Genomic DNA, 22,682 nt, shown 5'->3' with positions numbered 1-22,682 from the left:
GCCATCAGAGCCCCACTGAGCTGCTCCCGCCTCCACCCCTCCACACATGGCCGCACTGGGCTTCTAGCAACACTGTGTGTCCACCCACATTTGTTGCGTGTCACCAAATGGGGAAAGTTCTCACAGCATGCCTGTCCTGAGCGCACGTGTCCTCCTGTGTATCTATCCATCTCCACCCATCTCTGTGACTGCTTGCCCCCCCATCAGTTCTGGGGACCCTGCCCACCCCTGTCCAGGGGAGTAGAGTGGGAATGAGACCCAAGAGGCTCTGGGCCGGGCCCCACTCACCACAATGCTGACTCATCTCCTGACGCACAAAGCCCCGAATGTCATCCTCCTGGGAACACAAGACCACAAGGATCATGAAGAACCCAGGGATCACAGGAGGGACAAAGGGCATATGATGCAGAGATCACAGGGGGACAGCACTGAGTCAGGGGCCCAGGCTCAGGGTGCAGGAGGTGGGGCGCAGTCTACCCAGGCGCACACTTACTGTTAATGGAGCTTCTCCCTTCTCCCCTCGGGGGCCGGCGGGCCCTGGCCGCCCCTGTATGCAATGGATGGGACCAGACTGTGACCTCTGATCTTAGGGACACTAGAGGTCACCCCAGTCTCTGACCCCAACCCCAGGAATCCCCACTTACCTGCTCCCCTCTCTCTCCAGGGGCCCCAGGGGCCCCAGGGGCACCCACCACTCTCTCTCCAGGGGGACCTCGCTCACCCTGTCAGACACAAGGATGAGTGAGCAGTCAGAGAGGTCAGAAGGAGAGAAAGTTGAGATCAGAGGCTCAGAGATTTGGGCAGGGGTATTGGGGATGGGTTTCAGGGTCAGAGGTCAGTGATACTGGAAGGGTTAGGGAGGATCAGCAGTCAAGAGTCAGAGTCAGAGCTCTTTACCTTCTGGCCCTGAAGTCCTTCAGGGCCTTTGGGACCAATGCTGCCAGGTGGCCCAGGGGGACCAGTAGAGCCATCATTGCCCCTAGGACCTGGGAAGCCCCCAATTCCTGGGGGCCCCTGTGGAGAGACAAGTAAGGCTCAGTCCAAAGATGGACCCACTTCCAGAAAGTACAATCCCTTTAGCCAGACCTTGGTCTCCACTTACCCGCTCCCCTTTCTCCCCCTGGTCACCCTTGGATCCTGGCTGCCCATCAAAGCCTCGATCACCCTGGGAACAGAAAGAAGCATGAGAGACTGTTTGTCTTGGCCTCCTCAGTTCAACTGCCATGAGCCCCTTGGTCCAATGGCCACAAGCTTCCATGACTCAAGCACCTGTGACCATACCATCTCAGGCCCCTCAATCTGCCATGATCCCCATGACCCTGACCCTACGGTAATACCCCTTGCCCTGCTTCCACCTATTTCTTTTATACTAACACTCCAACCTCCCCCACTGACCTCAGCCCTGATGCACATCTCCCCACTTCTCACCTCTCATCCCTTAATCTGAAGTTCCCACTGTGACCCCCAACTCACCCTAAAACCCCAGAACCAACCCCACTCTACCCCCCAGTGTTCCAACCTTCCACAGCCTTCTTGATATGAAACCCCCATGGCCCTACCATGACCTTCACTGCCCCCATTCTGACCCCCTTTTGTCCACTGTCAAGAGGGCCCATACCTTGGGACCAATCAGGCCCTCCTTCCCAGGGGTCCCCGACTGGCCCGGCACACCTGGCTCCCCCTGGAGAAGAGAAAACATGAGCTTGGTCCTGGCCCACCCATCCTCTCCCCATTCTGGGTGCCCCATACTCACCACATCGCCCTTGCGTCCTGCCAGCCCAGGGCGGCCAGGGGGACCAGCTTCTCCCTGCAGGGATCAGGTAGAGGGGTCAGATTTACGCCCAAGCCCCACAGATGCCCATGTCCCCATCACCTCTGTACCTTATCTCCCTTCTCTCCGTCAAGGCCACAGGCCCCCTTTATCCCTCGTTCACCCTGGGGGGAAAAAGCAGATGGAAAAGTGACTTCCAGACACTTAACCCCTTGACCAGACCATGTAACCACTCTCCAAACTGCCCTCAGACACTCTAACCTCTGACCTTCCAACCCCTAATCTAATGTCCCACATCCAACACCAGAAACCCCCACATCTGACCCCAGATACCTTGCCCTCCCACATCAGGTCTTCCTGACCAGGCAGAAACCCGAACCCCTTCCCACCTTGAGGCCCCGGGGACCCATGAAGCCAATATCTCCTTTGTCGCCTCGGACACCTGGGGTTCCATCCTTTCCTGGTGATCCCTGGTGGAGAGAGGGGTCAATATGGAGTTGAGGGAGGTCAGGAGGGATCCAGGGGAATCACTCCGGGTGAAAGGAACAGGGAACACCACAGGGGTGAGAGTCAGTATTGGAGGCCAGAGCCACTGGAAGGGCTGGGTTTTCCATGGGCAGAGGTCACTGTGCAGGTGGAACCATCATAGCAATCACTGTGAAGGTGGGGGTCCTGGGCAGCACGAGGGTGCCGTGAGACCACTGGGTCACTATAAGGTCAAAGACCACCACAGGGGGATGGGGTGTGTGGGGCAGGGGCTCTCTGTGGGATCAAGGGCTTCTTACCGGGTCACCTGGGATCCCTACAGCACCAGGCTCACCCTGTGGGAAACACAAATGGGGGAGGGCAGCCCTTCAGTGTGACTGTCCCTCATGCTATTCAGTGACTCCCAAGCTGCACACAGAAGCCATGTAAGCACATAGCCACGTGGCCAGCAGTGAGGGAGTCTGGAAAGCCTCCAATGTTCGGAGAACACCCATGAGACAGATGCGTGTGACGGGTGGTTTTGGGTCTGTGCCAGGGCTGACCTTGGGTCCTGTGAGTCCACGAGCTCCTAGCAACCCAGCTGAGCCCTTGTCACCAGGCTCTCCCTTGGTGCCCTGTGGATGTGACCAAGAGAGGGACACAATCAGGTCCACGCCAGGCTGGAGGCTTGAAGTATGAAGGGAACCTGCCAGGTGGGGCAGCACCGCTCCCACCATCACCCTCAGTGTGGCTCATTTCTTACCCTGGCCCTCAGATCCCTGCCCCTTCTTCCTACCACGGTGCTCCTGAACCTACCTGGAGTACCCATGACTCCTAAGAAGCCCCTTGTCTGTTCCCAGAGGGCCTCTCTTCGAGCTACATTCCATAGACCTCCTTGGCGACCTCACATGGAGGTCCTCGAGCCCACTGTAGAGCCCTCATCCTCTCAGCCACCCCACAGAGTCACCAGAGCCCACTGAACCCCCTCCTCCTGACCCCCAAAAAGCTTCCATCCTCCCTTCTTCTCCTCACAGACCCTCAATAGGGCCCCCATAGCCTACAGAAACCCTCTTCTGACCCCATATAGAGTACCCCACCCTCTTCCCTGTACCTTCTCTCCAGGGTTCCCAATGTCTCCTCGAGGTCCTTTGTCACCATCTATGCCCCGAGGCCCTCGTTCGCCCTGTGTCAGGGGTCAGAAGTGAGGGTCAGGGGCTAGAGGTCCCTCACCATCTGAGGGTTTGAGCTCTCAGGTTCCCTGGCCCAGCCCCCGTGGGAGCTCCTCCCACACCCAAGAGAGACCCACTCTGTACATGAGCCAGACCTACTCACCATGTCCCCCTTGGCACCCCGTGGCCCTGGAGGCCCCACAGCCATGGCTGTGTCACCCTGAGTGGACAGGGGGCAGTCAGAGGACTCAAGAGTACCCTTAGCCCCTGCCTCTGCCCTCCCGCATGCCCACACTCACCTTGTCACCCTTTAGCCCTGCAGTTCCGGCATCACCCTATTGGGTGGAAGAGTGTGAATCTCTCCAAACTGAGGAGTCCCAAGTCCTGAATTACAAGATCTGGCCCCACCCCTTGCTCACCCTGGGGCCTTTTTCCCATGTCCTTACCTTCTCCCCACGTTCCCCCCGAATGCCCGGGGGCCCCTGTATGAGGAGAAGACAACAGTGAGCTAAATAAACTTGGGGGCATTAGTGGGGAGACTGCTCAGGAGGCAGGAGAGGACCAAGGGGTCAGGGGGGTGGGAGACATGAAGGCCCAGAGAGTACATAAAAAGAACCAGAAGACTACAGAGAGTGTCCCAACAGCACAGAGGTCACAGGCAGAGGACTGAAGTCACATCACTGGTGCTTTCCCCAAGGGGACCCACCGTGAGTCCTCGGGGTCCCTCCTGGCCAGGATGCCCATCTTCACCCTGGATGGCGACATTGAGTTCACTGAATTAGAAGCTGGAAATGAGAGGTGAGAGCTGTGATAAAGGGAGCCATGAATACAGAGCAGGACATACATACCCGGACACCAGGTTCCCCACGCTCGCCTCGGGCCCCGGGCAGCCCTGCGCCAGGGTCTCCCTGGAGATCAACAGGACATCAGGGATATGCGAGGGGAATCAGTAGGGGGTAGAGGGTCAAGGGAGGTCAGTGGAGGTTGGAGGTGGCGACGGGGGTCAGTGGAGGTTAGAGGGAGTGATGGATACAGGAGAGCCAGCAGCATTGTCCCATCTACCTTGTCTCCTTTGAGTCCAGAGGGCCCGGGCACTCCCTGTGGGCAGAGTAAGGTGAGCGCCCCATGCCCTCCAAAGCACACACACATACCCAGCCACACAGTGTGTCCCAGTTCCCACCTGGACAGACTCCAACACACAGGAATCAGATACCCGGGACATTGGAACACTTCTACTCACCGCTGACCCTGGTGGTCCCGGTGGCCCCAAGGGACCTGGGGCTCCCTCTCTCCCCGGGAGACCTGCCAAACCCTATGGGAACAATGAAACAAAAGAGGCAGAGGGTGACTTGGAGACCTTCCTCCCCTTTGGCTCCTCCAAGATTGGAGCCCCTGAGGCAGGGCCTGGGCCCCCTTCTCCTCCCCAAATACGAGATTCAGAAGTCCTGAAGTCACCAAGTCCCCACATACTGCTTCCAGCGTGCTTACCCGCTCTCCACTGGGGCCTGGCTGACCCATCTCTCCACGAGGGCCTGTCTGACCGGGGAATCCAACAACACCAGGAGCACCAGGGGGCCCAGGGGGGCCCGCATCTCCCTGGAACAGAGATAGCAAAGGGAGGAGTGGTCTCAGGAGGACTCCTTCCCAGAACCAGGCCCAGAATGCCCTCTTCTTCCCACTTCCAGGCACCTCCCTGCCTGCTGCACACCACTGGTGATAGGGCATTGACTGACCTTCAGACCTGGAAGACCAGCTGGCCCAAGGGGGCCCTGGACCCCGACTCCTGGGTCACCCTTTAAGGGAAAGAGGAGTCAGATTAGCTCTCTGAGTCCCAGGAACATGACCCCCAGCAGGGATGCTTTAGGGTACACATACCTTATTACCCTTGAGTCCAGGAGCCCCTTTTTGACCCTGAAAAAGCAAAGTAAATGGTACTTGAGAGGGGAAGAAAATGAACCCAAAGCTTAGACATGGCCCAGGAATATTCCCAGGGTAGCTCAGATGTGGGTCTCAGACCTGTAAGCAAGGATTGGCTCACAGGAACTCAGAGGGGACCACAGATATGTGGGAGTTCAGGCATGGCTACAGACACGGGAGCCCACACAGGAGCACAGGCATAGGGACCTCAGTGTGAACACAGACAAGTGGGAGCTCCCAGGAGCACATTTGCGGGAACTCAGAGCCACCCCAATCCAGGGAGCTAAGACAGGCCCACAAGCACGCACTCAGATCCACGGAACGCAGAGGTGGTGGGGGAAGGGGGACATTAACAGATCACCTAGGGCATCAGACAGGGACACACACGTGTGTGCTCAGACACAGTGAGGAGCAGAAGCCCTAGGACAGGTACAAAGAAGCAAAGGCGCACCCCCTCCCCTCCATGCCGGGAGTGTGGAAGCCAAGAGGCTGGATCCCGGTGTACTCCCTGGAGCAGGATCCTGAATACTGGAGGGCACACAGGCCCAGGAATGGTCCCTCATGTCCACAACTGCACTCCTCATACCCAGCTCAGACTTGCCCCAACCCCAGACTCACATCTTCCCCAGGGTCTCCAGGCTCCCCTGCACGGCCAGCTTCACCCTGCACAGAAGGAGTGGTAAGGGGATCTAGCCACCCTGCCTGGCCCCCTCTACCCAGTGCTTAGGCCTTTGGGCTAGGCCCACCTCACCTTCTCGCCCCGAGGCCCTGGCAGTCCTCGGTCACCTTTGGCTCCCTGTAGAGACAAGGTACAGGAAGTAACACGGGCATTAGGGTCACAGAAAGATGACACTCAGGGAAGGAGGCACAGGGTCCAATGTGATGCCTTTTATGAAAGCCAAGGGCCATGAGGATAAGTAAACTATGCTGTCAGAGGCTCCACACTCACCGGCTCTCCCACCAGGTCTCCAGCAAGGCCTCCGGGGGCTCCCTGATGAGGGAGAAGGGTCAGTGGGATGCCCTGGGTCCCCTTAGTCCCTCCCCCCAGGCCTCCTGCACACTCACCTTCTCTCCCTTTGCTCCAGGGGGCCCGACCAGAGCCTGTGGGGAATGCCCAGTGAGTTACCTAGCCCCCCGCTGTCTCTTCAGCCCCACCCCGCCATCCTGGATGGTGAGGCAGAGGAGCTGGTACAGAGGGTCGGGGTCAGGGTCAGGATCACCTGTCCAGGAGCCCCTATGGATCCAGGCTCTCCTTTAGGTCCAACGGGGCCGGGCAGACCTGGTGATCCCTGTGACAGAGCAATGTGAAGGACTCAGTGCCTCCCCACCACCCTGCCGGCTGCCACAGCACAGGACCGGGCACATGGCCCCGTCACAGGCTGGAAGCAAGCTCTCCCAGAATACGCACCGGCACACCAGGAGCTCCTCTGTCTCCATCTTTTCCACTGGCACCATCACGACCTGGGGCTCCTGGCTTCCCTGTCTCCCCCTGAAAGGGAGAAGCTCTGTTAGGGGACTGCCCACTGACTCCTGACCCCTAGGAGCTCAGCCTTGACCCCTAGGACTCACCACTTGTCCAGGCAAGCCCGGTGCCCCCTGAGGACCCTGAAGGAGACAAGTCAGATGTGAGGGGAACATGGAAGAACATGGGACCCAGAGGGCAGGACACGGTGTCCCTGCAGGGACCTCACTTACCACGAGGCCTGAAGGGCCAGGAGGGCCAGGAAGTCCCACAGGCCCGGTGGGTCCGGGCAGGCCCTGGGGGAAGAAACAGTTCAGGGCAGCGCCAACCCCACCTGCTCCCTATGACTCTAACCCCTGAGCTGGGCCACTCACCCGTCCTGGCGGTCCTGTCTCTCCAGGCTCCCCCTGCCAAAAACCCAGAGACTTTGTGGCCCCACAAAAGGACAAGAGGCTCCTCAGCCCCCTGCCCACAAGCAAAGCCCACATGGGCGGGGCACCTTGGTGCTCAGCCCCATCGCCGGATGATGACATCCCAGGGGGGTGGCAGGTGCAATCCTGGTGCGGACGTGGCTGAGAGAAGCTCTGAGCTCTGCCTTTTAGCCACATGCCCACACACACTGATACTCACCTTCAGACCAGAAGGACCCTGGGGTCCTGTGGAGCCAGCAAGACCCTAGAAAAAAGTATCAATACAGGAGACAGGGGTCAGAGTCATCTGCCGGGGCTCGGGGATTCACACAAAAAGGTCTGGCTCATCAGTGGGGAATAGTGCCCATCCCACCCCCAGCAGGCAGTGCTTTCCTGTCACTCACCGGGGCACCAGGAGGTCCAGGGTCTCCATGGCCACCCTGTTGGAGAGAGGAGTCGGGTGAGGCGGAGCCAGTCCCACCCCACCAGGGAAACTAAGGCAGTACTGCCCCTTGTGGCATGGGGCAGGGTGGGGGCAGGGGGGGTGAGAATTCTAAGATACTCACCACTGGGCCAGGGGTCCCCCTCGGACCTTGCAAACCCTGGATAGAGAAGGGGGCTGCTGAGTCTCAATCTGGGCCTCACGTGGGCCTATTTCACCCTGCGGAGGCCTCTGTCTAGGGAACTAGCAGGCTGCCACCCCTCAGGCATAGATCACCCCATACCCAGGGACTGTCCCTCAAGGATATCACATACTGGTCTACACACACACACACACACACGTCATGCATCTGCACTCACACCTGGGCACACACCCTTGTCACTGGTGACATGTGCATAGAGCAGCCAGCTCACAGCAGAAAGCAGCCATTCCCAGGAGCCTGGGCCAGGCAGTTCCTGCCACTTACCGGCTTCCCTTCAGGTCCAGCCACACCACGCTCTCCTGGTAAACCCTGGAGAGAATAGGTTTGAGGCCACATGGTCCCTCTTTGTTCCCACATCCCAGCCGCCCCTGGACAGTCCCAGGCAGTGCAGACTCCAGTCCAGACAGCACTGTAAGAGCGCTATGCGGGCACATGGGGACCTGTGGCACAGACTCACCGGGCTGCCATCGAGACCCCTCTGGCCAGGTTCTCCCCGGTCTCCCTTGATGCCTGGCACACCCTGCAAGCAGAATGGCATGTCCTGTCCAGTCACTACTGTGTGCCCATATACACTACCACCCCTCATGTGCCCCCCTAAAGGAGAGGGAAGCATGGTGGGGTAGTAGGCCTCACCCTGTCTCCCTTGGGGCCTTGATCGCCGTCACTGCCTGGATCCCCCTGTAGAGATGACACGTCAAGCTGGGCCTGGTGCCATGGCAGGAGGTGGCCTCCCGGCTGATCGCACACACTGACCTTAGTGCCCTTGAGTCCAGGGGGTCCTTGCACTCCAGAGAGTCCAGGACCTAGCTCATCCACAGCCACCTATAAATACAAGGTCATAGGGGAGAAATGTATCTATCACAGAGGCATGAAGGGGTCACCCCAGATCAAAGGATCCCACAGGATTATGGATTAGAGACACCACATGGAGTTTCTGAGGCCTAAGTTAACGGTGGCCTTCAGGTAACAACAGTCATAGGCCCAGGGCAGGGCTGGGCTGATCACCTTGGGGCCGGGGGGACCAGGAGGTCCAGGGAGGCCAGGAGGGCCGTCTCTGCCCTGTGGAGAAGAAGGAAACGGTGTGGCTTCCCCAGCACAGCACCCAGGAAGTCCTACCCCCTGCAGCCCCTCTCAGCTCACCTGTTCCCCACGTTCTCCTTTCTCTCCTCGTTCTCCCTGAGGTGCAAATAACAGGATGGGGGCCATATCCACAGGGAGCCCAGCTCCTCCGAGCCCCACATCCCCAGCCCTCCCGGCTAGCCCAGCTCACCCTCTCTCCTGGCCTTCCTGCCTCTCCTGCGTCCCCAGCCCGGCCTGGGAGCCCAGGAATACCAGGCTTTCCAGGCTCCCCGGCAAGGCCGGGAGGTCCAGGGGGGCCCCTTTCCCCAAGGGCCAGGCCCGGTGGCCCCTGAGGGCCAGGGTCTCCACGATCTCCCTTCAGTCCACGTTCTCCAGAAAAGCCAATGGGGCCCTGGAGGAAAAGAAGAGTGAATATTGCTAGAGGTGTGATGACACTGTCCACAGGGTACCCCCACTGAGTGGCTGACGCTCACCTCCTTGCCTGGGGGGCCCCGCTCGCCTGGATCCCCCTTAGGGCCACGGCGCCGGTCAGGCAGGGGCAGGAAGCTGCCGGAGCTCTCATCCCAGGTCTCCACGATCTCCCGCAGGGAAGATGCCTGGGTGATAATGGAGGGGTTGGGGAAACAGGGCCGGTTCCCGCAGCCACCCAGGCCCCTGCTAGGCCATGGGGGCACTACTTGCCCCTTGGGGGCTCCATCTGCCCCTACTCCCAGCCCCCAAACAACCTACCTTGATGCCAACTGTTTCCAGCAACCGCTCCACATTCTGGGGACACAAGCTGGGTGAGGGGCTGCCCTCAGAGAAGCCCCACGCCGCTCCCAGAAACAGCTTCCATACTCTCTTCTCCAGGCCTCTTGCCCACAGGACCCTTTAGTGCTGGTTGAGGCAGCTAGAGGCCATGGAAGCCCTACCCCCACCCCAGCATGCTCCCACTGCCCGGTTCCCCCAGTGTAGGCTACAGGAACCCCACAGGACAGGGGACTGAACACACAGGACAGAACCCACGGGGCCACAGGGCAAGGGGGAGGGGATAGAGGTACCTCCTTTAGGCATGCCAGTAAGAGTCAAGGACCAGGTCCTAAGCTTCACTCACCCCCACACTCCCAGGTTCTCCTCTCAGGCCACGCTCTCCAGGGAGGCCCTGGAGACACCAAGGGACAAGTTGCTGGACCCAGTTTCTAGGGGAAGTGTGCATGCACCACGTGGGAGTTATGGCTACCTGGGCATGTGAAAAAGTTGGGGACCTCACCTGTTCCCCTTTGGGTCCAGCCTCTCCACGGTCACCCTGAGAACAAAGAGCGATCACAAACAGAGGTGGGGGAAATGCGTCAACCCTGCTCAGCCCCTCACCGCACCCCTACCTGCCACATCCACACTCACCTTGGGGCCTGTGTTTCCTGGAACCCCAGGAAAACCCTGAGATACGATAAAACACAAAGGGGTCACATAGGATCATGGATCCCAGGATGGTATCCAGTGGGAACATAACAGCTCCCATGCCCCCAAGTCCTAGAACTACCCTCCTGGATACTCACCTGGCCAGAAGGGCCCACCTGTCCAGGGAGGCCTGGGGGACCCTGCAGTCCAGGGCTACCAGGAGCTCCACGCTCACCCTTGGGACCCTCATGACCCTGTGGAGGATGCAGCCAGGATCAGCACCCTGAGACCCCAGAAAAGAGTGGAACCATATATCACAGAGTCAGGGTCAGAGGTCAGGTTGCAGAAGGCTCCAGCACTCACTTCTCTCCCAGGGGCGCCCGAGTCTCCCTTCTCTCCCTATGGAAGACAAGGGTACTTTAGATAAGGCCCTATGCTGAGGGCAGACCAGACTCCAGGCAAGGGGCCTCACCTTCCTTCCATCTTCTCCAGGGTCCCCAGGTTCTCCCTGTGGGCAGAAGATTCACATCAGCTCAAAAATTCACTGGTTTCTGGCTGCAAGACCCTGGCTTGGCTGGTCTCAGATGACTGTATGTCTGTGCCTGTAGCTCCAAGTCCCTGTGTGTCTTGGAGCATGGCCTCTGACCATCTGAGTGAGCGGTGATACATCTGAGGGCATGCCTGTGTGGCTCTGCTCACTTCCACATGTAACTGCACATGTCCTCTACCTCTGGCTTTCTAGATGTAATGTCACATCTGTGTATCTCTGGATGTGTGTGCGTGTGTGTTAGCATGTGCATGCATGCATGGGTCTGTATGTCCTTGTAGGTGACACTTAGTAGGTGTCTCTGTCTGTACATCTTGACTCATGTCTACATGTGGGCAAATACATGTATACACAGGACGGACATGTGTCTACATGTCTCCAGTACCTTGAGAATTGTCTATGTGTCTCAGTATCTGTCTATAGGTCTTGTGTGTATCTCAACATGTGTGGCCCTATGTATGTGTCACAAGCCAGAGCCTTGGATGTTTGTCTCCTTATGTTTCAGCACAGGTCCACATGTGGCCCTGGGTCCATATCTTAGCACATATCTGGTCTGGGTGGAGGTGTCTGTGTCAACACGTCTCCAAATATCCCTGAATATGGCTTCATGCCAGTATGTCTGCCCCTCTCAATCTGCGTCTGTGGCTCTGCGCCTGTGGCTATGGCTGTGGGTTATTTTAGCAGGTGTCAGTCCATCTGGGTGCAAGCCACCATGCCCATATAACTCACTGTCTGCAAGGCGGCCTGATGTGCACATGGACATGGATTTCAGGATGCACCTGTATGTAGGTCTGGGCTAGGTACATGGGTGTTGACATGTCTCAGCAAGTGTCTGCATGTGTGTCCCATGTGCAGCTACATATCTGGGCTGTGTACATGTGCTGGCATTTCTCAGTAGGTGTCTCTGTGTCTGCTCTGGAAACTCACATTTTTCCCATTCAGGCCAGGCTTGCCATCATCTCCTGGCTTTCCCTGTGGGAATAGATCATTGATCAGAAGTCAGAGCTCAGATGAAGGCAGTAACAGGGGAAAAGGATACCATGAGGGGGACCTGGCTAGCTCAGTTGGTAGAGCATGAGGCTCTTGATCTCAGGATCATGAGTTTGAGCCCCACGTTGGGTGTAGAGATTATATGCATACATACATATGTGAATAAACTTAAAAAAAAAACAAACTGGTACCATGAAAACTCAATCTCACCTGGGCTCCAGAGGGGCCAGGTGGGCCAGGGGGGCCGTGTTCTCCTCGGAGGCCTGGAAGCCCCTGGAAAAAGCCTTTGCTAGGATTGAGAGAGCCACTGAAAGAGCCCCTGGAGCACACCCATGGACTGGAGAGGACCCCCATTCAGATCCTCCTTGAGTGTAGAGACCCCCAAAATTTGTAGGTTTCACTGAAATCCCCTGAGGCAGAGACTCCATTGGTTAGGGGTCCCCTGCTAAAACTCCCAAGGAAGAACCCACAGGACTTGGGGGACCTAATAAGACCCCCAAGGCTGAGAAGGTCAGAAAGCTGGACCCTGCTCATACCTGCCTGCCAGGGACTGAAACCCCTCCCAAGGACAGGGATGGACCAATTGCCCCTACTCCTAGTGATGCTGTGAAATGACAACCCCGGGCATTTATGCTGGACCCCTGAGCCACCCTCCGGCCTAAGATCTCTCACTTACGTCTCTCCCTGGGTCTCCAGCTTTGCCTGTAGCACCCTGAGGAGAGACTCAAAGTCAGGAGGTCTGCAGTGATCATAGGGTCAGGAGCACCACCCATTGACAGCACCCCTAGTTCCTCTGAACTCAGGGCCTGCAAGATACTAACACCTCCCACCCAGGAAGGTTCTAGAAGACATAGATATGGCACCCAGCTCCCGAGCTCATCAAGACCAAGAAGACCCAGGTGAGGCTGGGGTCATGTGAAGAGGGAAGGGAAAGGTGTGACTAGACCGTGACCATCATTACTCACATGCAGCCCAGGGGGGCCAGGGGCTCCTGGTTTACCATCCAGCCCACCGCGGCCATCCAGGCCAGGTGGACCCCGGTCACCCTGAGGAAAACAGAGAAGTAAGAGGCCTCAAAGGGTAAGATGGACCTAAGAGCCTGGCTCACGGCCGAAAACCTACATGCCCTCTTACCTTCTCTCCTGCTGGGCCTCGGACACCTGGATCCCCCTAGTGGGAACAAGGTCAGATAAGAGGTGAGAGCGAGAGGAGGATTGAGGCTGCTGAGGCAAAGAGCATCACTCACCTGAGGGCCTGGGGGCCCTCGGAGTCCACTGATGCCCTGAGGATAGGAGGAGGAAGAAATCAGACCAGGCTTTCCCAGATCCACACCTCCTCATGGGACCAACCACACTCACCCTCTCTCCAGTGGCTCCGGGGGGACCCGGATCACCCTTGGGTCCTCGAGGACCCTCCTGTCCACGATCCCCAGGCTCTCCCTGTGGCAGAGACAAGCTTGTTGAAGAAATGGCCCAAGGGCTGCAGGTATGCCAATCACAGAGGCACCAGAAGGCTCCCCTGTGCTCAGAGCTTCACTCCACCCACAGACCCTGATACCTTCTCTCCGGCTCCAAGTCCTGTGTCTACCTGTGGGGGGGAATAGCCAGTGAATGGTTCAACAAGGAGAAGTGGGGCCAGTGAGGGGATATAGGATCAATGGAGCTATCAGGAGGCCAAGGGGGGAACAGGGGGCAGTGGAAGGGATGAAAGGATACCATGTGGTGCCAACAGGGGCAGGTGAGGGAGATGACAGAGGACCAGACCCAGATAAGCCCTTACCAGACGTGCAGGGGGTCCTGGGAGACCCTGGGAAAGGAAATGATTATGGTCAATAGGAGCCCTAAGGTCCCAGGGCATGGCTGTTTGTCCCAGGCTCAACTCTGCTCCCTAATTCCTTGAAGCACCCCAATGCCAACACCCAGAAGGCAGGTCAGGCTTGGAGGTGGCCATCAATATTCCCCACCTTGACCTCCAGGCTCCTTATGTGCACACTGACCAGATCAAGCACTGGAAACCCCCATTCCTCCCAAGCCCAGAACACTGGCATTACTCACCGGCTCCCCACGGTCACCCTTGGGTCCAGATGGTCCAGGGCTGCCCTGTAGAAAGTCAGGGGGTCACTCAAGATAGCAGTTTCAGGAAGCTTTGGAAGCAAACTAAAGACTCATGGGGCACCTGGTGGCCTTTGGGGGTTGTGATGAAGGGGTCACAGGGCATTGTGAGCATTTAGCATTGCAGGGTTGGGATGGCAGGAGCGGGGGCTGGGAAGTGGACGGCTGAAGTTGGGGTTAGGGGTCAGGGTTGGGACTCACATTTCGTCCATCCTCTCCAGGATCTCCTTGGTCTCCTTTCTCACCCACAGGCCCCCGAGCTCCAGGTGCCCCCTGGGAAGAGCAGGTGGTCTGAGACAGGCCCTCCTGGTATTCTGCAGGTTTCCCATGACCTCCCATACTGCCCAGGTTCCCAATCACCTCCAAAACCATGCCTGAGTTTCCCATCATGCCACGCACCACCCCCTTACTTCTCCCTGCCAGCCTCACCCGAAGGCCACGCTCGCCAGCTTTTCCAGGCAAACCTGGTTCACCCTGGTGATGGAGAAAAAGCCACACTGAGCAGGTGGCTTGAGCCCAAACTGATTCAAGGAGCAGGGGCAGAGAAGGGTCTGGGCACCAGATAGGCAGTAGGCAAGGGAATAGACCGGAGGACCTAGTGGAGCCCCTAGTCCAGTGGGATCACAGTGCAAAGGTCAGAAATCACAGTGGGAAGGAATCTTACCGGGGGACCCTCATCACCTTTCTCTCCAACTTCACCCTGAAAGACATGAGAATAAGTCCTGGTCCCAAGATCCCCCGCGATGATGGCAACACGCTACTCCCCTACCTCCCAAGACTTCCCCAACTCCAGCTTTCTTACGTCTCGTCCTCGGGGGCCAACGAGTCCTGGGGGACCAGGCCGCCCAGGGTCTCCCTTCTCCCCAGGAGGCCCTGAGTCACCCTGTGGGGGAGGCAAAAGTGGGGTGATGCAGGATGCACATAGTAGCCTGTCCTTGAGGGGTGGTAACCCCAGAAACCTTGAGGTTACCCAAGGTGACAGGTACTCACCGGGGGTCCTGCTCTGCCAGTCAGGCCAATGGGACCCTGTAGGGTGTAGAGGGGGTACAAGACTTAGTTGGGGCTCCTGGGTACTACCTAATCTGCCACACTCCCCAGCCCCACATATATTTACTCGGTCTCCAGGGTCTCCTTTGGGGCCAGGGTCTCCTTGAAGAACCAAGCCGGGTGGGCCCTGTGGCGAAAGGATCAGAAGTCAGAGCACAACCTGCACCTGCCCTCCCCGCTTAGACACTTTCCCTTCACTCACCCGCTCTCCTTTGACTCCTGTAGCTCCTCTAGGCCCCGTGGGCCCCACATCTCCCTGGAGGTAACAAAGACCATCAACCATCAGCATCAGCCCCAGGTTCCATGATCCCACAATCCAGCAATCATGACACAACCCTATGACTTCCAGGGGCCTCCAGGAAAGCCAAAAGGCAGACTCATGACCTTGACCTCAACCCTGGATCAGCCTCCCTCTCACTCTCGCCAGAATTACCTTCTCTCCTTTGGCTCCAGCACCATCAGGTCCCTGAAAACAAACAGGACAGACACATTTGGCCCTGCCGGGGGATTACAGCACTACGTGATTGACTGGGGATGGGGTAATACAGAACTGGAACTCGTAGAGCTCAGTCTCTGTCCAGAGGTCATAGAGTCACCGCTGGGAGCAGGGCAGGGGTTACACAGAGTTCATGACCTATATAATGGTCATGGGGTCACAGGTTACAGCCAAGAGTCAGGAGATGCATTATGGCATCAGGAGAGTCACAGAACTCGTAGCCTGTCCAGGGTCCCAAGGTCATGGGGTCTCAGCCTGGAATACTGTTCTCCATAGGCCAGTGCTCAAGGAGCCACGGTGTGCTCAGAGCCCCATCTTCCTTTTGCTCACCACTGCAGGGTCCCCAGGGAGACCAGGCTCCCCCTGTGGAAAAAAGATAGAGGGAGGGATGGGTCAGAGTCCCATCTGGGAACTCCAGGCCCCGGTGTCCCACCTGCCACAATCCCAAGTGCAGGGAGTGAGAGGGACAGGCCCCCAGGGTTAGCAATGACTCACCTTCTCTCCTCGGCGGCCGGTGGGTCCTGGCGGTCCCTGCATGTGGAAAAGGCGTGAAACCAGAACAGGAGGAACGCCTGAATACCCCCCTCCCTGCCCTACCATAGTCACAGACTCACTTCAGGCCCCTCAGTTCCCGGACGTCCAGCCACTCCAGGCAGCCCCTGGGGAAGAAGAACAGAAATGCTGATCCAGGGCAGTGCACAGGGAGATAGTAGGAAGCAAGGGCTAGAGATTGTGGGAGTGCTGAAGAGAGGGCACGAAAGGTCAGGATTTAGGCGGCAGGGGACGAACTCAGTGGAATGACAGAGACCAGGTCAGTGGAAGTCAAGGTCAGTTCAGCAGGGTCAGGAAGTAAAAAGCAGGTCCCAGGGTTGAGGGTTGGAGACTGCATCAGCAAGAGTCACGTGAGGAGAGGGGCGCCTGGGTGGCTCAGTCGGTTAAGCGTCCGACTTCGGCTCAGGTCATGATCTCAGTTCTTGGGTTCAAGCCCCGCATCAGGAGCCTGTTTTGGATTCTGTGTCTCCCTCTCTCTCTGACCCTCCGCTGCTCACGCTCTCTCTCTCTCAAATAAATAAAACATTTAAAAAGAAAAAGAGTCACGTGAGGAGACCTGGCGGGCCAGGGGCAGGGGGTGTCAAGGTTGAGAAGTCACAACCAGGTAGGGGCACAGAGTGCAGGTCAGCTCCGCACTGGCATGGGGTCAGAGGGCTCACCTGGGGTCCCACTGGGCCAGGGGGTCCACGTTCACCCTGATGGAACAGAATGGGTCAGACTTGAGTCTGGCCACAGACCCTCTGGAGCCCTGAGAGACCCCTAGGCTGCACTTACCTTCTCTCCAGTCTCACCCACAGCCCCTTTCAGTCCTCTGTCACCCTAAGGGGAGAGAGATACAAGAGGCACCTTGACTGTCAAACCCTAGAGGAGGCTTCTCAAACTCTAGCCATCCTGCCTCCAAAACCACAACCTCTGACCTGGTGAGAGCCCTCATCTCCTGGTCCCCCCACATGCCCCCAGCCCTATAGTGTTCCCAGTGTGTCACATGCCACACCTGACCCCCCAAAGTGGCACTTACTTTGGGGCCAATGTCTCCAGGAGGTCCTCGTGGGCCCTAGAAGGGGTTCGGAGACTTAGGTTTGGGATAAGGACAGGGTAGAGGATGGGAAGCTGAGGGAGGTGTGCCCCCCTCCCCCCAGAACCCTTATCCCTACACTCACCCGCTCACCCGGGCTCCCAGGTTGTCCTGGGAGGCCTGGAGCTCCATCCTCACAGTCGCCCTGAAGGAGAAACAGATGAGTAGAAGACCCTCCCTCCCTCAACCCCTGCCTCAGAACAGGCAACCAAGAGATCAGACTTCCCACCTTTTCTCCTTTCTCTCCAGAAGGGCCAACTGGGCCTTGGGGTCCAGGGCCTCCAGGAAGACCCTAAGAGAAAGTGAGTGAAAACATGAGCCCCAAACTGTGAGGCCCAGCACCCACCCACTGCCCCAGAAGAGCCTCAGCCTCAGTAACCACATCCCCGAGATAGCCCCCAAGTTCCCCAGCAGAGCCTCAAGTCTCCCTCACCGGCAGCCCAGGCTCCCCTGGAACAGTGCCGCCATCACCTGGTCCTGGGGGCCCCTGAGAGAGGACAGCAGGTCAGGCACTGGCCAACAGGAATTAGACTCCAAGCCACCCCCAAAACACCTTGTCCCTCACTTACCCGCTCCCCACGATCGCCTTTGTCACCCTGGAAGACAGATCATGACCCCATGACCCTGGACCACACCTCTGCTCCCCAGTGTACCGGGAAAAATGAAGGTCATGGGACAAATTGGATTATAAAGGTCATGGAGAAACTGAGGAGTCATGGGAGGCTGAGGGGTCATACGGGGTCAGAGCAACCCAGTAAGGGTTGTATGGGTTCAAATGGGGTCACCAGGTCACTGGAGCATATTGAGGTCATGAGACCACAAGGGGGTCATGTTGTCACCTTCACAGCCGTTCCAGGAAGTCCTGGGGGACCACGGGGTCCTGGGTCCCCCAGTGGGCCACGGGATCCAGGAAGGCCCTGATGGAGGGGACAAAGTATAAAGTACAACCTCACTGACCCTCATTCCTACACTGCCTCCTGCTGGTTCCCCACCACACATCTCTTGCCTCTTCACATCCTAGAACTTACTGGAGGTCCAGGGTCCCCTTTCTGCCCAGGAAGTCCTGGGCCCCCGCCTCCAGTGACTCGTCCAGGTTCTCCCTGCAGAACAGAAAGCAATGGACAGGATTCAGGGCATGGGAGCCTCGAGGCAGGAGAAGCTTCTAGGAGTGCCCAAGTATTCCTTATCATGCCACCGGCTCTGCATAGCATCCAGCCTGTTCCTCCTGGGGACACCTTGGCTCCCTCCCTTCCTCTTTCACCTACCGGCTCCCCCTTTGGGCCTCGAGGTCCTCGCTCTCCCTGAGGACAAAACAGAGCAAAGGGTGATGCTTGGGCTCAAGCTCATCCACACTGCCCACCCCCTACACGTCCCCACCCTGCAGAAAGAACTTTGGGAAGACGCTGGGTGAGCAAAGAAGGGAAAGCAACTTACTGGATCTCCGCGAGGCCCAGGCCACCCTGGGGAGCCCTGTAAATGGAAGCAGTCGGACAGTCAGACCACCCACTCACCCACTCAGGCGGAGTCCTACCATAGGACCTTCAAGGGCAAGCTTGCTCACCTTGGAGCCAGGAGTCCCAGGAGTCCCAGGGCGGCCAGGGATGCCCGGAGGCCCATCTGCCCCAGGAAAGCCCTAAGGAGGAGGCAAAGAGGTCAGGGTAGGAAGGGACCCTCCCTCCATGCCCTTTGTCTGCTGGAAGAGACCAGACTCTTCTTTATCTGGACTCTACCCCACAGGCTCAAGTGTTGCTGGGGTGGAGCAGTGGGGCAGAGAAGCAGCCCTTCTGAGCTAAACGGGGCCTCATCCCAGGCACCAGGGCAATGATGAGGCAGAGGGCCTTCCCCACCTCTGGGATTTAGAACTTACACCCAAGGTCTCTGGGGGAGTCTCAAAGCCCCACTGGCTGCTCTATTTTAGGCCCTGCCCCAGAGTCTCTGGTGTGGTTTAAAATGTCCACGTAGACTTCTAGGAATACCCTGTGGTTCTAGCCCTGCTCTTTCCTTCTGTCTTCTAAAAACCCTGAGAACACTTGGAGGAGTGTCTTCAGGGGACCCCAATGGTTTCCACTCACCCTTTCACCCTTTGCAACGGTACTTCCAGGGGGGCCTGGGGGGCCAGGAGCACCAGTCCTGCCCTGAGAGGAGAGAGCAGATTAAGGAGGCAGTACGCCAGGCAGGGGGCGGAGGACAGGCATGGGGAGGCACTCACCGGGAGGCCGGGGGAGCCGGGAGGCCCAGCTTGTCCTTTCAGGCCCTAGGAAGGGTGATCAGTGAGCCCTGTGCCACCAACTTCCCTGAGCCACACTGACCCCCAACCATTCTCTGCCTCCAACTCGGGCCACTCACCATCTCTCCGGGTTCCCCCTTCTGACCCTAGAGAAAGATATGTCATATGAGGGTCAGAGTGGCTAGCCCCAGGTGTGGCCCTTGCCTACCCTTTCAACCCTGGACACTTACCTTTGGACAATGCACTGTGCAAGGCTCTGGCTGTGGCTGTGGACATAAGGTCTCCTTGAGGCTAGGCAGCTCTCCCAAGAGTCCTCAGACCCCCTCTCCCCTGCCAGTTACCCCTCCCCCAGAGGCCCCTTGCAAACCTGGGTTGCCAAGGCTATCTGACACAGGGATGTTGCCAAACTACTGACTGCTCGGTCCAAGCTTGGACCATCATCCACAGCAAAGAAAGTCTGGACAGGGTCCATGCCTGGTACCAAGCGACGTAACTGTTCCGGGTCAGCTCCGGCCTGGCCCAGTATCATCACTCTGAGCCCTAAGGAGGGGTCCAGAAGCCTGGATGACAACCCTGCTACCACCAGCCTGACTCCCAGGTCCCATCCCCACCAGCCCTACTCCTCACCAGCAGCCTGGGCCTCACGGATAGGGTTGAAGATGTCACCTCTCAAGGGCTCATCTACTAGCAAAACCATTACCCCTGGTACAAGCTGGCGGCGCCCGGGGGCATCTGGTGCTAATAGGTGTCTGTGGGCAGTAACCACAGCTGTGCCTGGGAGAAAGAACACGTCAGAACCCAGGGGCACCCCAGCTCCCAACAGCTAGGCCCCAAGAGCCCATGTCCAATGCAGTCCTTACCCAGGTTGTTCCCACTTGGGTCCATGTAAGGGATGCTGCGGATCTTCTGCAGGATAACGTTAGGATCATAGGAGCTATTCAGCGGGAACAGAGGGGAGGGCCGATGACTGTAGGACAGGAGGCCAACCTGCGGTGGGGGAACACAGGGACTGGGGAAGATGACAGAGCAAGGATGACAGAGCCTGTCGGGGGCCAGGGAAGATATAGACCTCAGGGAACAGGACTAAACCTGAACACTAGGGGGTCAGCAGCGATGGTAGTCTAGGCAGCCACCCAGCAGAAGGGGAGATCTGGAGCCTGGAAAGGGCAGGGAGACAGACTGGACCAGTGGCTAAGTAGGGAAATGGTAGCTGCTGTGAAGCGTGGGATGGAGAGGGGCCGGGATAGGAAGGGGTCTGTCTGCTTCTGGGCCCAAACCTGGACTGCCTGTGGCCCAAGAGGCCCAAGTGCAGACACCAGACGTTCCAGGGCTCGCTTTACAGCCTCTGCACGATGAGCATTGTCCTGAGTGGTGTGCAGCAGGAACACCACATCCATCTGGCCATGGGGACACGCTGAAGGGAAGGGGCTGAGTTACTGAAGCAGCTGGCCCATCCAGCTACCCCCTTCGGCCCCTCCCACTGTGCCCACCTTACCTGGGTTCTGTGTGACAGAGGCCTCAGGACCTCGTACACCCTCCCGGATAGGTGTCAAGGAGAAGGTGTAGGAGATGCCAGGTTCTAGCCCTGTCACCTGCTGGGAGCTTGAGATCCCTGGAAGTGTCTGTGAGGCCCCCGGGATGTCTGCAAAAGATAAAACCTGTTTTTTATTTTTTTATTTTTTTAATGTTTTGTTTATTTTTGAGAGAGAGAGAGACAGTATGAGCAGGGGAGGGTCAGGGAGAGAGGGAGACCTAGATTCCAAAACAGGCTCCAGGCTCTGAGCTAGCTGTCAGCATAGAGCCTGACGCGGGGCTCAAACCCACAAACCATGAGATCATGATCTGAGCCGAAGTCGGATGCTTAACCAACTGAGCCACCAGGCACCCCAATAAAACCTGTTTAAACAGCAGGCCTTCCACAGAGCCCCAACTGCCAACCCACCCCAATCCTGGCCACCCCTTCACCTTGGCCAGGGCGTCTGAGTGGCTCCCAGGAGAGGATGTAGCTGGATACTCCAGACACTGGGGTCCAGGCCAGAGTCACTGAATCAATTGAAGTGTCTACCACTCGCAGTTCAGTGCTGGGGACACGGGGTGACTCTGAAGAAGGAATCAAAGACCAGGGATCAGAGTCTATGTCCTGAGAACCCAGAGGGGAGAGATCATCTGAGGAGGTTCTGGGATAGGATGATATTAGTCAAGGAAGTGTTATGGGAGATCATGCTGGGGTCACTCCAGGGACAGGAGGGATAAGGGGCTACAGGAGGGGTCACTCAGAGTCATGGGGTGTAGGAAGCCAGTGAGGGTTATCAGCGGGGGAAAGATCACACCAGGGAAGAGTGGATTCTGGGCTCACCAGTGCGAGCAATCACTTCTGTGGGGGTCCCTTCTCCAGCTGACCCCAAAACGCTCAGCCACACTCGGTATGGGGTTGCTGATTCCAGCCCATCCAGTTCATAGCTGCTGATATCGGGACCCAAGACCCGGGACTGTTCCTGGCCACCTGGGGCAGTCACGAAAGTGGGGACCCAAGGCATGTGGGAAGATGCTACAGAGTGGCATTAATGAACTCACCCACCTCACTGACTGACCCTGTTAACTAGGTCCACCCTCCCAATTGATCTTCCTCAGTCTCGGTGACCTTGTTCACTTTACTGATCCTGCGCGACTAACCCTTATTGATCCCACCCACCTGGTTGACTGATCCCGGCGCTCAGCACACCGCCCGCTGACGGACGTTGCCCACTCACTGACTTACCTCTCCAACCCCGCCTTCAGTCCCGCCCCCATCAGTCCCTGACCCCCTACCGAGGGAAACCTCTCACCCTCAGGTCGCCAACGCAGGCGGAAGCCGTGTGCCCCAGGCACTGGCTGCCAGCTCAGCCTCAGCGAGTGCTCGCCTCGCTGCACTACGCGAAGGGTCTCCAGGGAGGGCGGAGCCTCAGGCGCTACGGAGAAAACAAGGGTCTCAGGGAGGCTCCGCCCCCATCTGGCTCCTAAGCCAATCCCAACCCCAACCGACTCCTTTGCCTATCCCGGGCTTCATCCTTCCTTCCCTCTTCTACCCGCAGAGCACAAACCCCGCCCCCAAACCGTGAAGGCCAATCCAAGACTCGCCCCAGCCCAAGCTCCGCCTACGCGTGGTGACGACAATGGAGACCGGTGCTCCCTCACGATCCCCCACGAGAGCAGTCACTCGCACTGAGTAGCTGACTCCGCCTTCTAGGCCCCGTATTTCTGCGGAGTCCGTGTTTCCTGGGAGTATCTGCTGTCTTGTGGGGCCACCTGGCCAGGCAAGCATGGGGCAACGGTCGGGGTGGGGGTGGTTTACCAGAAAGGACA

The 22,682-nt window shown here is 58.0% G+C and overlaps 1 protein-coding gene across 2 annotated transcripts in view; it reads right to left on the bottom strand.

Annotated features, from left to right (window-relative positions):
* The window catches only part of COL7A1 (collagen type VII alpha 1 chain), a 30,897-nt gene that overhangs the window by 1,846 nt on the left and 6,369 nt on the right, over nt 1–22,682 (bottom strand). For both annotated transcript variants that reach the window (XM_039228287.1, XM_039228285.1), the window contains exons 19-113: nt 22,479–22,625; nt 22,166–22,288; nt 21,697–21,843; nt 21,306–21,440; nt 20,836–20,982; nt 20,618–20,754; nt 20,201–20,327; nt 19,968–20,114; nt 19,708–19,880; nt 19,571–19,606; nt 19,460–19,486; nt 19,323–19,367; nt 19,186–19,248; nt 18,675–18,746; nt 18,548–18,583; nt 18,379–18,414; nt 18,142–18,213; nt 17,953–18,030; nt 17,683–17,709; nt 17,547–17,600; nt 17,343–17,405; nt 17,199–17,258; nt 17,057–17,092; nt 16,813–16,857; nt 16,698–16,733; nt 16,101–16,145; nt 15,982–16,017; nt 15,817–15,849; nt 15,424–15,456; nt 15,193–15,246; nt 15,058–15,117; nt 14,934–14,969; nt 14,746–14,826; nt 14,608–14,643; nt 14,373–14,417; nt 14,145–14,216; nt 13,887–13,931; nt 13,612–13,638; nt 13,390–13,419; nt 13,191–13,271; nt 13,079–13,114; nt 12,967–13,002; nt 12,798–12,878; nt 12,509–12,544; nt 12,043–12,105; nt 11,770–11,814; nt 10,768–10,803; nt 10,659–10,694; nt 10,454–10,549; nt 10,299–10,334; nt 10,168–10,203; nt 10,012–10,059; nt 9,648–9,683; nt 9,392–9,514; nt 9,109–9,309; nt 8,979–9,014; nt 8,844–8,897; nt 8,592–8,660; nt 8,472–8,516; nt 8,296–8,358; nt 8,103–8,147; nt 7,761–7,796; nt 7,599–7,634; nt 7,415–7,459; nt 7,159–7,191; nt 7,018–7,080; nt 6,892–6,927; nt 6,731–6,811; nt 6,543–6,611; nt 6,388–6,423; nt 6,272–6,313; nt 6,074–6,118; nt 5,941–5,985; nt 5,281–5,316; nt 5,139–5,198; nt 4,894–5,001; nt 4,646–4,717; nt 4,468–4,503; nt 4,254–4,313; nt 4,112–4,156; nt 3,852–3,887; nt 3,705–3,740; nt 3,569–3,625; nt 3,348–3,419; nt 2,800–2,871; nt 2,557–2,592; nt 2,161–2,241; nt 1,882–1,935; nt 1,754–1,807; nt 1,619–1,681; nt 1,103–1,165; nt 898–1,014; nt 645–722; nt 494–547; nt 289–337 (exon numbers count right to left, since the gene is read on the bottom strand). In XM_039228287.1, the coding sequence (XP_039084218.1) occupies nt 289–337; nt 494–547; nt 645–722; nt 898–1,014; nt 1,103–1,165; nt 1,619–1,681; nt 1,754–1,807; nt 1,882–1,935; nt 2,161–2,241; nt 2,557–2,592; nt 2,800–2,871; nt 3,348–3,419; nt 3,569–3,625; nt 3,705–3,740; nt 3,852–3,887; nt 4,112–4,156; nt 4,254–4,313; nt 4,468–4,503; nt 4,646–4,717; nt 4,894–5,001; nt 5,139–5,198; nt 5,281–5,316; nt 5,941–5,985; nt 6,074–6,118; nt 6,272–6,313; nt 6,388–6,423; nt 6,543–6,611; nt 6,731–6,811; nt 6,892–6,927; nt 7,018–7,080; nt 7,159–7,191; nt 7,415–7,459; nt 7,599–7,634; nt 7,761–7,796; nt 8,103–8,147; nt 8,296–8,358; nt 8,472–8,516; nt 8,592–8,660; nt 8,844–8,897; nt 8,979–9,014; nt 9,109–9,309; nt 9,392–9,514; nt 9,648–9,683; nt 10,012–10,059; nt 10,168–10,203; nt 10,299–10,334; nt 10,454–10,549; nt 10,659–10,694; nt 10,768–10,803; nt 11,770–11,814; nt 12,043–12,105; nt 12,509–12,544; nt 12,798–12,878; nt 12,967–13,002; nt 13,079–13,114; nt 13,191–13,271; nt 13,390–13,419; nt 13,612–13,638; nt 13,887–13,931; nt 14,145–14,216; nt 14,373–14,417; nt 14,608–14,643; nt 14,746–14,826; nt 14,934–14,969; nt 15,058–15,117; nt 15,193–15,246; nt 15,424–15,456; nt 15,817–15,849; nt 15,982–16,017; nt 16,101–16,145; nt 16,698–16,733; nt 16,813–16,857; nt 17,057–17,092; nt 17,199–17,258; nt 17,343–17,405; nt 17,547–17,600; nt 17,683–17,709; nt 17,953–18,030; nt 18,142–18,213; nt 18,379–18,414; nt 18,548–18,583; nt 18,675–18,746; nt 19,186–19,248; nt 19,323–19,367; nt 19,460–19,486; nt 19,571–19,606; nt 19,708–19,880; nt 19,968–20,114; nt 20,201–20,327; nt 20,618–20,754; nt 20,836–20,982; nt 21,306–21,440; nt 21,697–21,843; nt 22,166–22,288; nt 22,479–22,625 (5,946 nt within the window). The remainder of the gene's footprint in view (nt 1–288; nt 338–493; nt 548–644; nt 723–897; nt 1,015–1,102; nt 1,166–1,618; nt 1,682–1,753; nt 1,808–1,881; nt 1,936–2,160; nt 2,242–2,556; nt 2,593–2,799; nt 2,872–3,347; nt 3,420–3,568; nt 3,626–3,704; nt 3,741–3,851; nt 3,888–4,111; nt 4,157–4,253; nt 4,314–4,467; nt 4,504–4,645; nt 4,718–4,893; nt 5,002–5,138; nt 5,199–5,280; nt 5,317–5,940; nt 5,986–6,073; nt 6,119–6,271; nt 6,314–6,387; nt 6,424–6,542; nt 6,612–6,730; nt 6,812–6,891; nt 6,928–7,017; nt 7,081–7,158; nt 7,192–7,414; nt 7,460–7,598; nt 7,635–7,760; nt 7,797–8,102; nt 8,148–8,295; nt 8,359–8,471; nt 8,517–8,591; nt 8,661–8,843; nt 8,898–8,978; nt 9,015–9,108; nt 9,310–9,391; nt 9,515–9,647; nt 9,684–10,011; nt 10,060–10,167; nt 10,204–10,298; nt 10,335–10,453; nt 10,550–10,658; nt 10,695–10,767; nt 10,804–11,769; nt 11,815–12,042; nt 12,106–12,508; nt 12,545–12,797; nt 12,879–12,966; nt 13,003–13,078; nt 13,115–13,190; nt 13,272–13,389; nt 13,420–13,611; nt 13,639–13,886; nt 13,932–14,144; nt 14,217–14,372; nt 14,418–14,607; nt 14,644–14,745; nt 14,827–14,933; nt 14,970–15,057; nt 15,118–15,192; nt 15,247–15,423; nt 15,457–15,816; nt 15,850–15,981; nt 16,018–16,100; nt 16,146–16,697; nt 16,734–16,812; nt 16,858–17,056; nt 17,093–17,198; nt 17,259–17,342; nt 17,406–17,546; nt 17,601–17,682; nt 17,710–17,952; nt 18,031–18,141; nt 18,214–18,378; nt 18,415–18,547; nt 18,584–18,674; nt 18,747–19,185; nt 19,249–19,322; nt 19,368–19,459; nt 19,487–19,570; nt 19,607–19,707; nt 19,881–19,967; nt 20,115–20,200; nt 20,328–20,617; nt 20,755–20,835; nt 20,983–21,305; nt 21,441–21,696; nt 21,844–22,165; nt 22,289–22,478; nt 22,626–22,682) is intronic.

The sequence above is a fragment of the Hyaena hyaena genome, unplaced genomic scaffold (assembly GCF_003009895.1).
Source record: "Hyaena hyaena isolate Hyena2069 unplaced genomic scaffold, ASM300989v1 scaffold_30, whole genome shotgun sequence".
NCBI lineage: Eukaryota > Metazoa > Chordata > Mammalia > Carnivora > Hyaenidae > Hyaena > Hyaena hyaena.
This window is presented reverse-complemented; position numbering and strand designations above follow the sequence as displayed.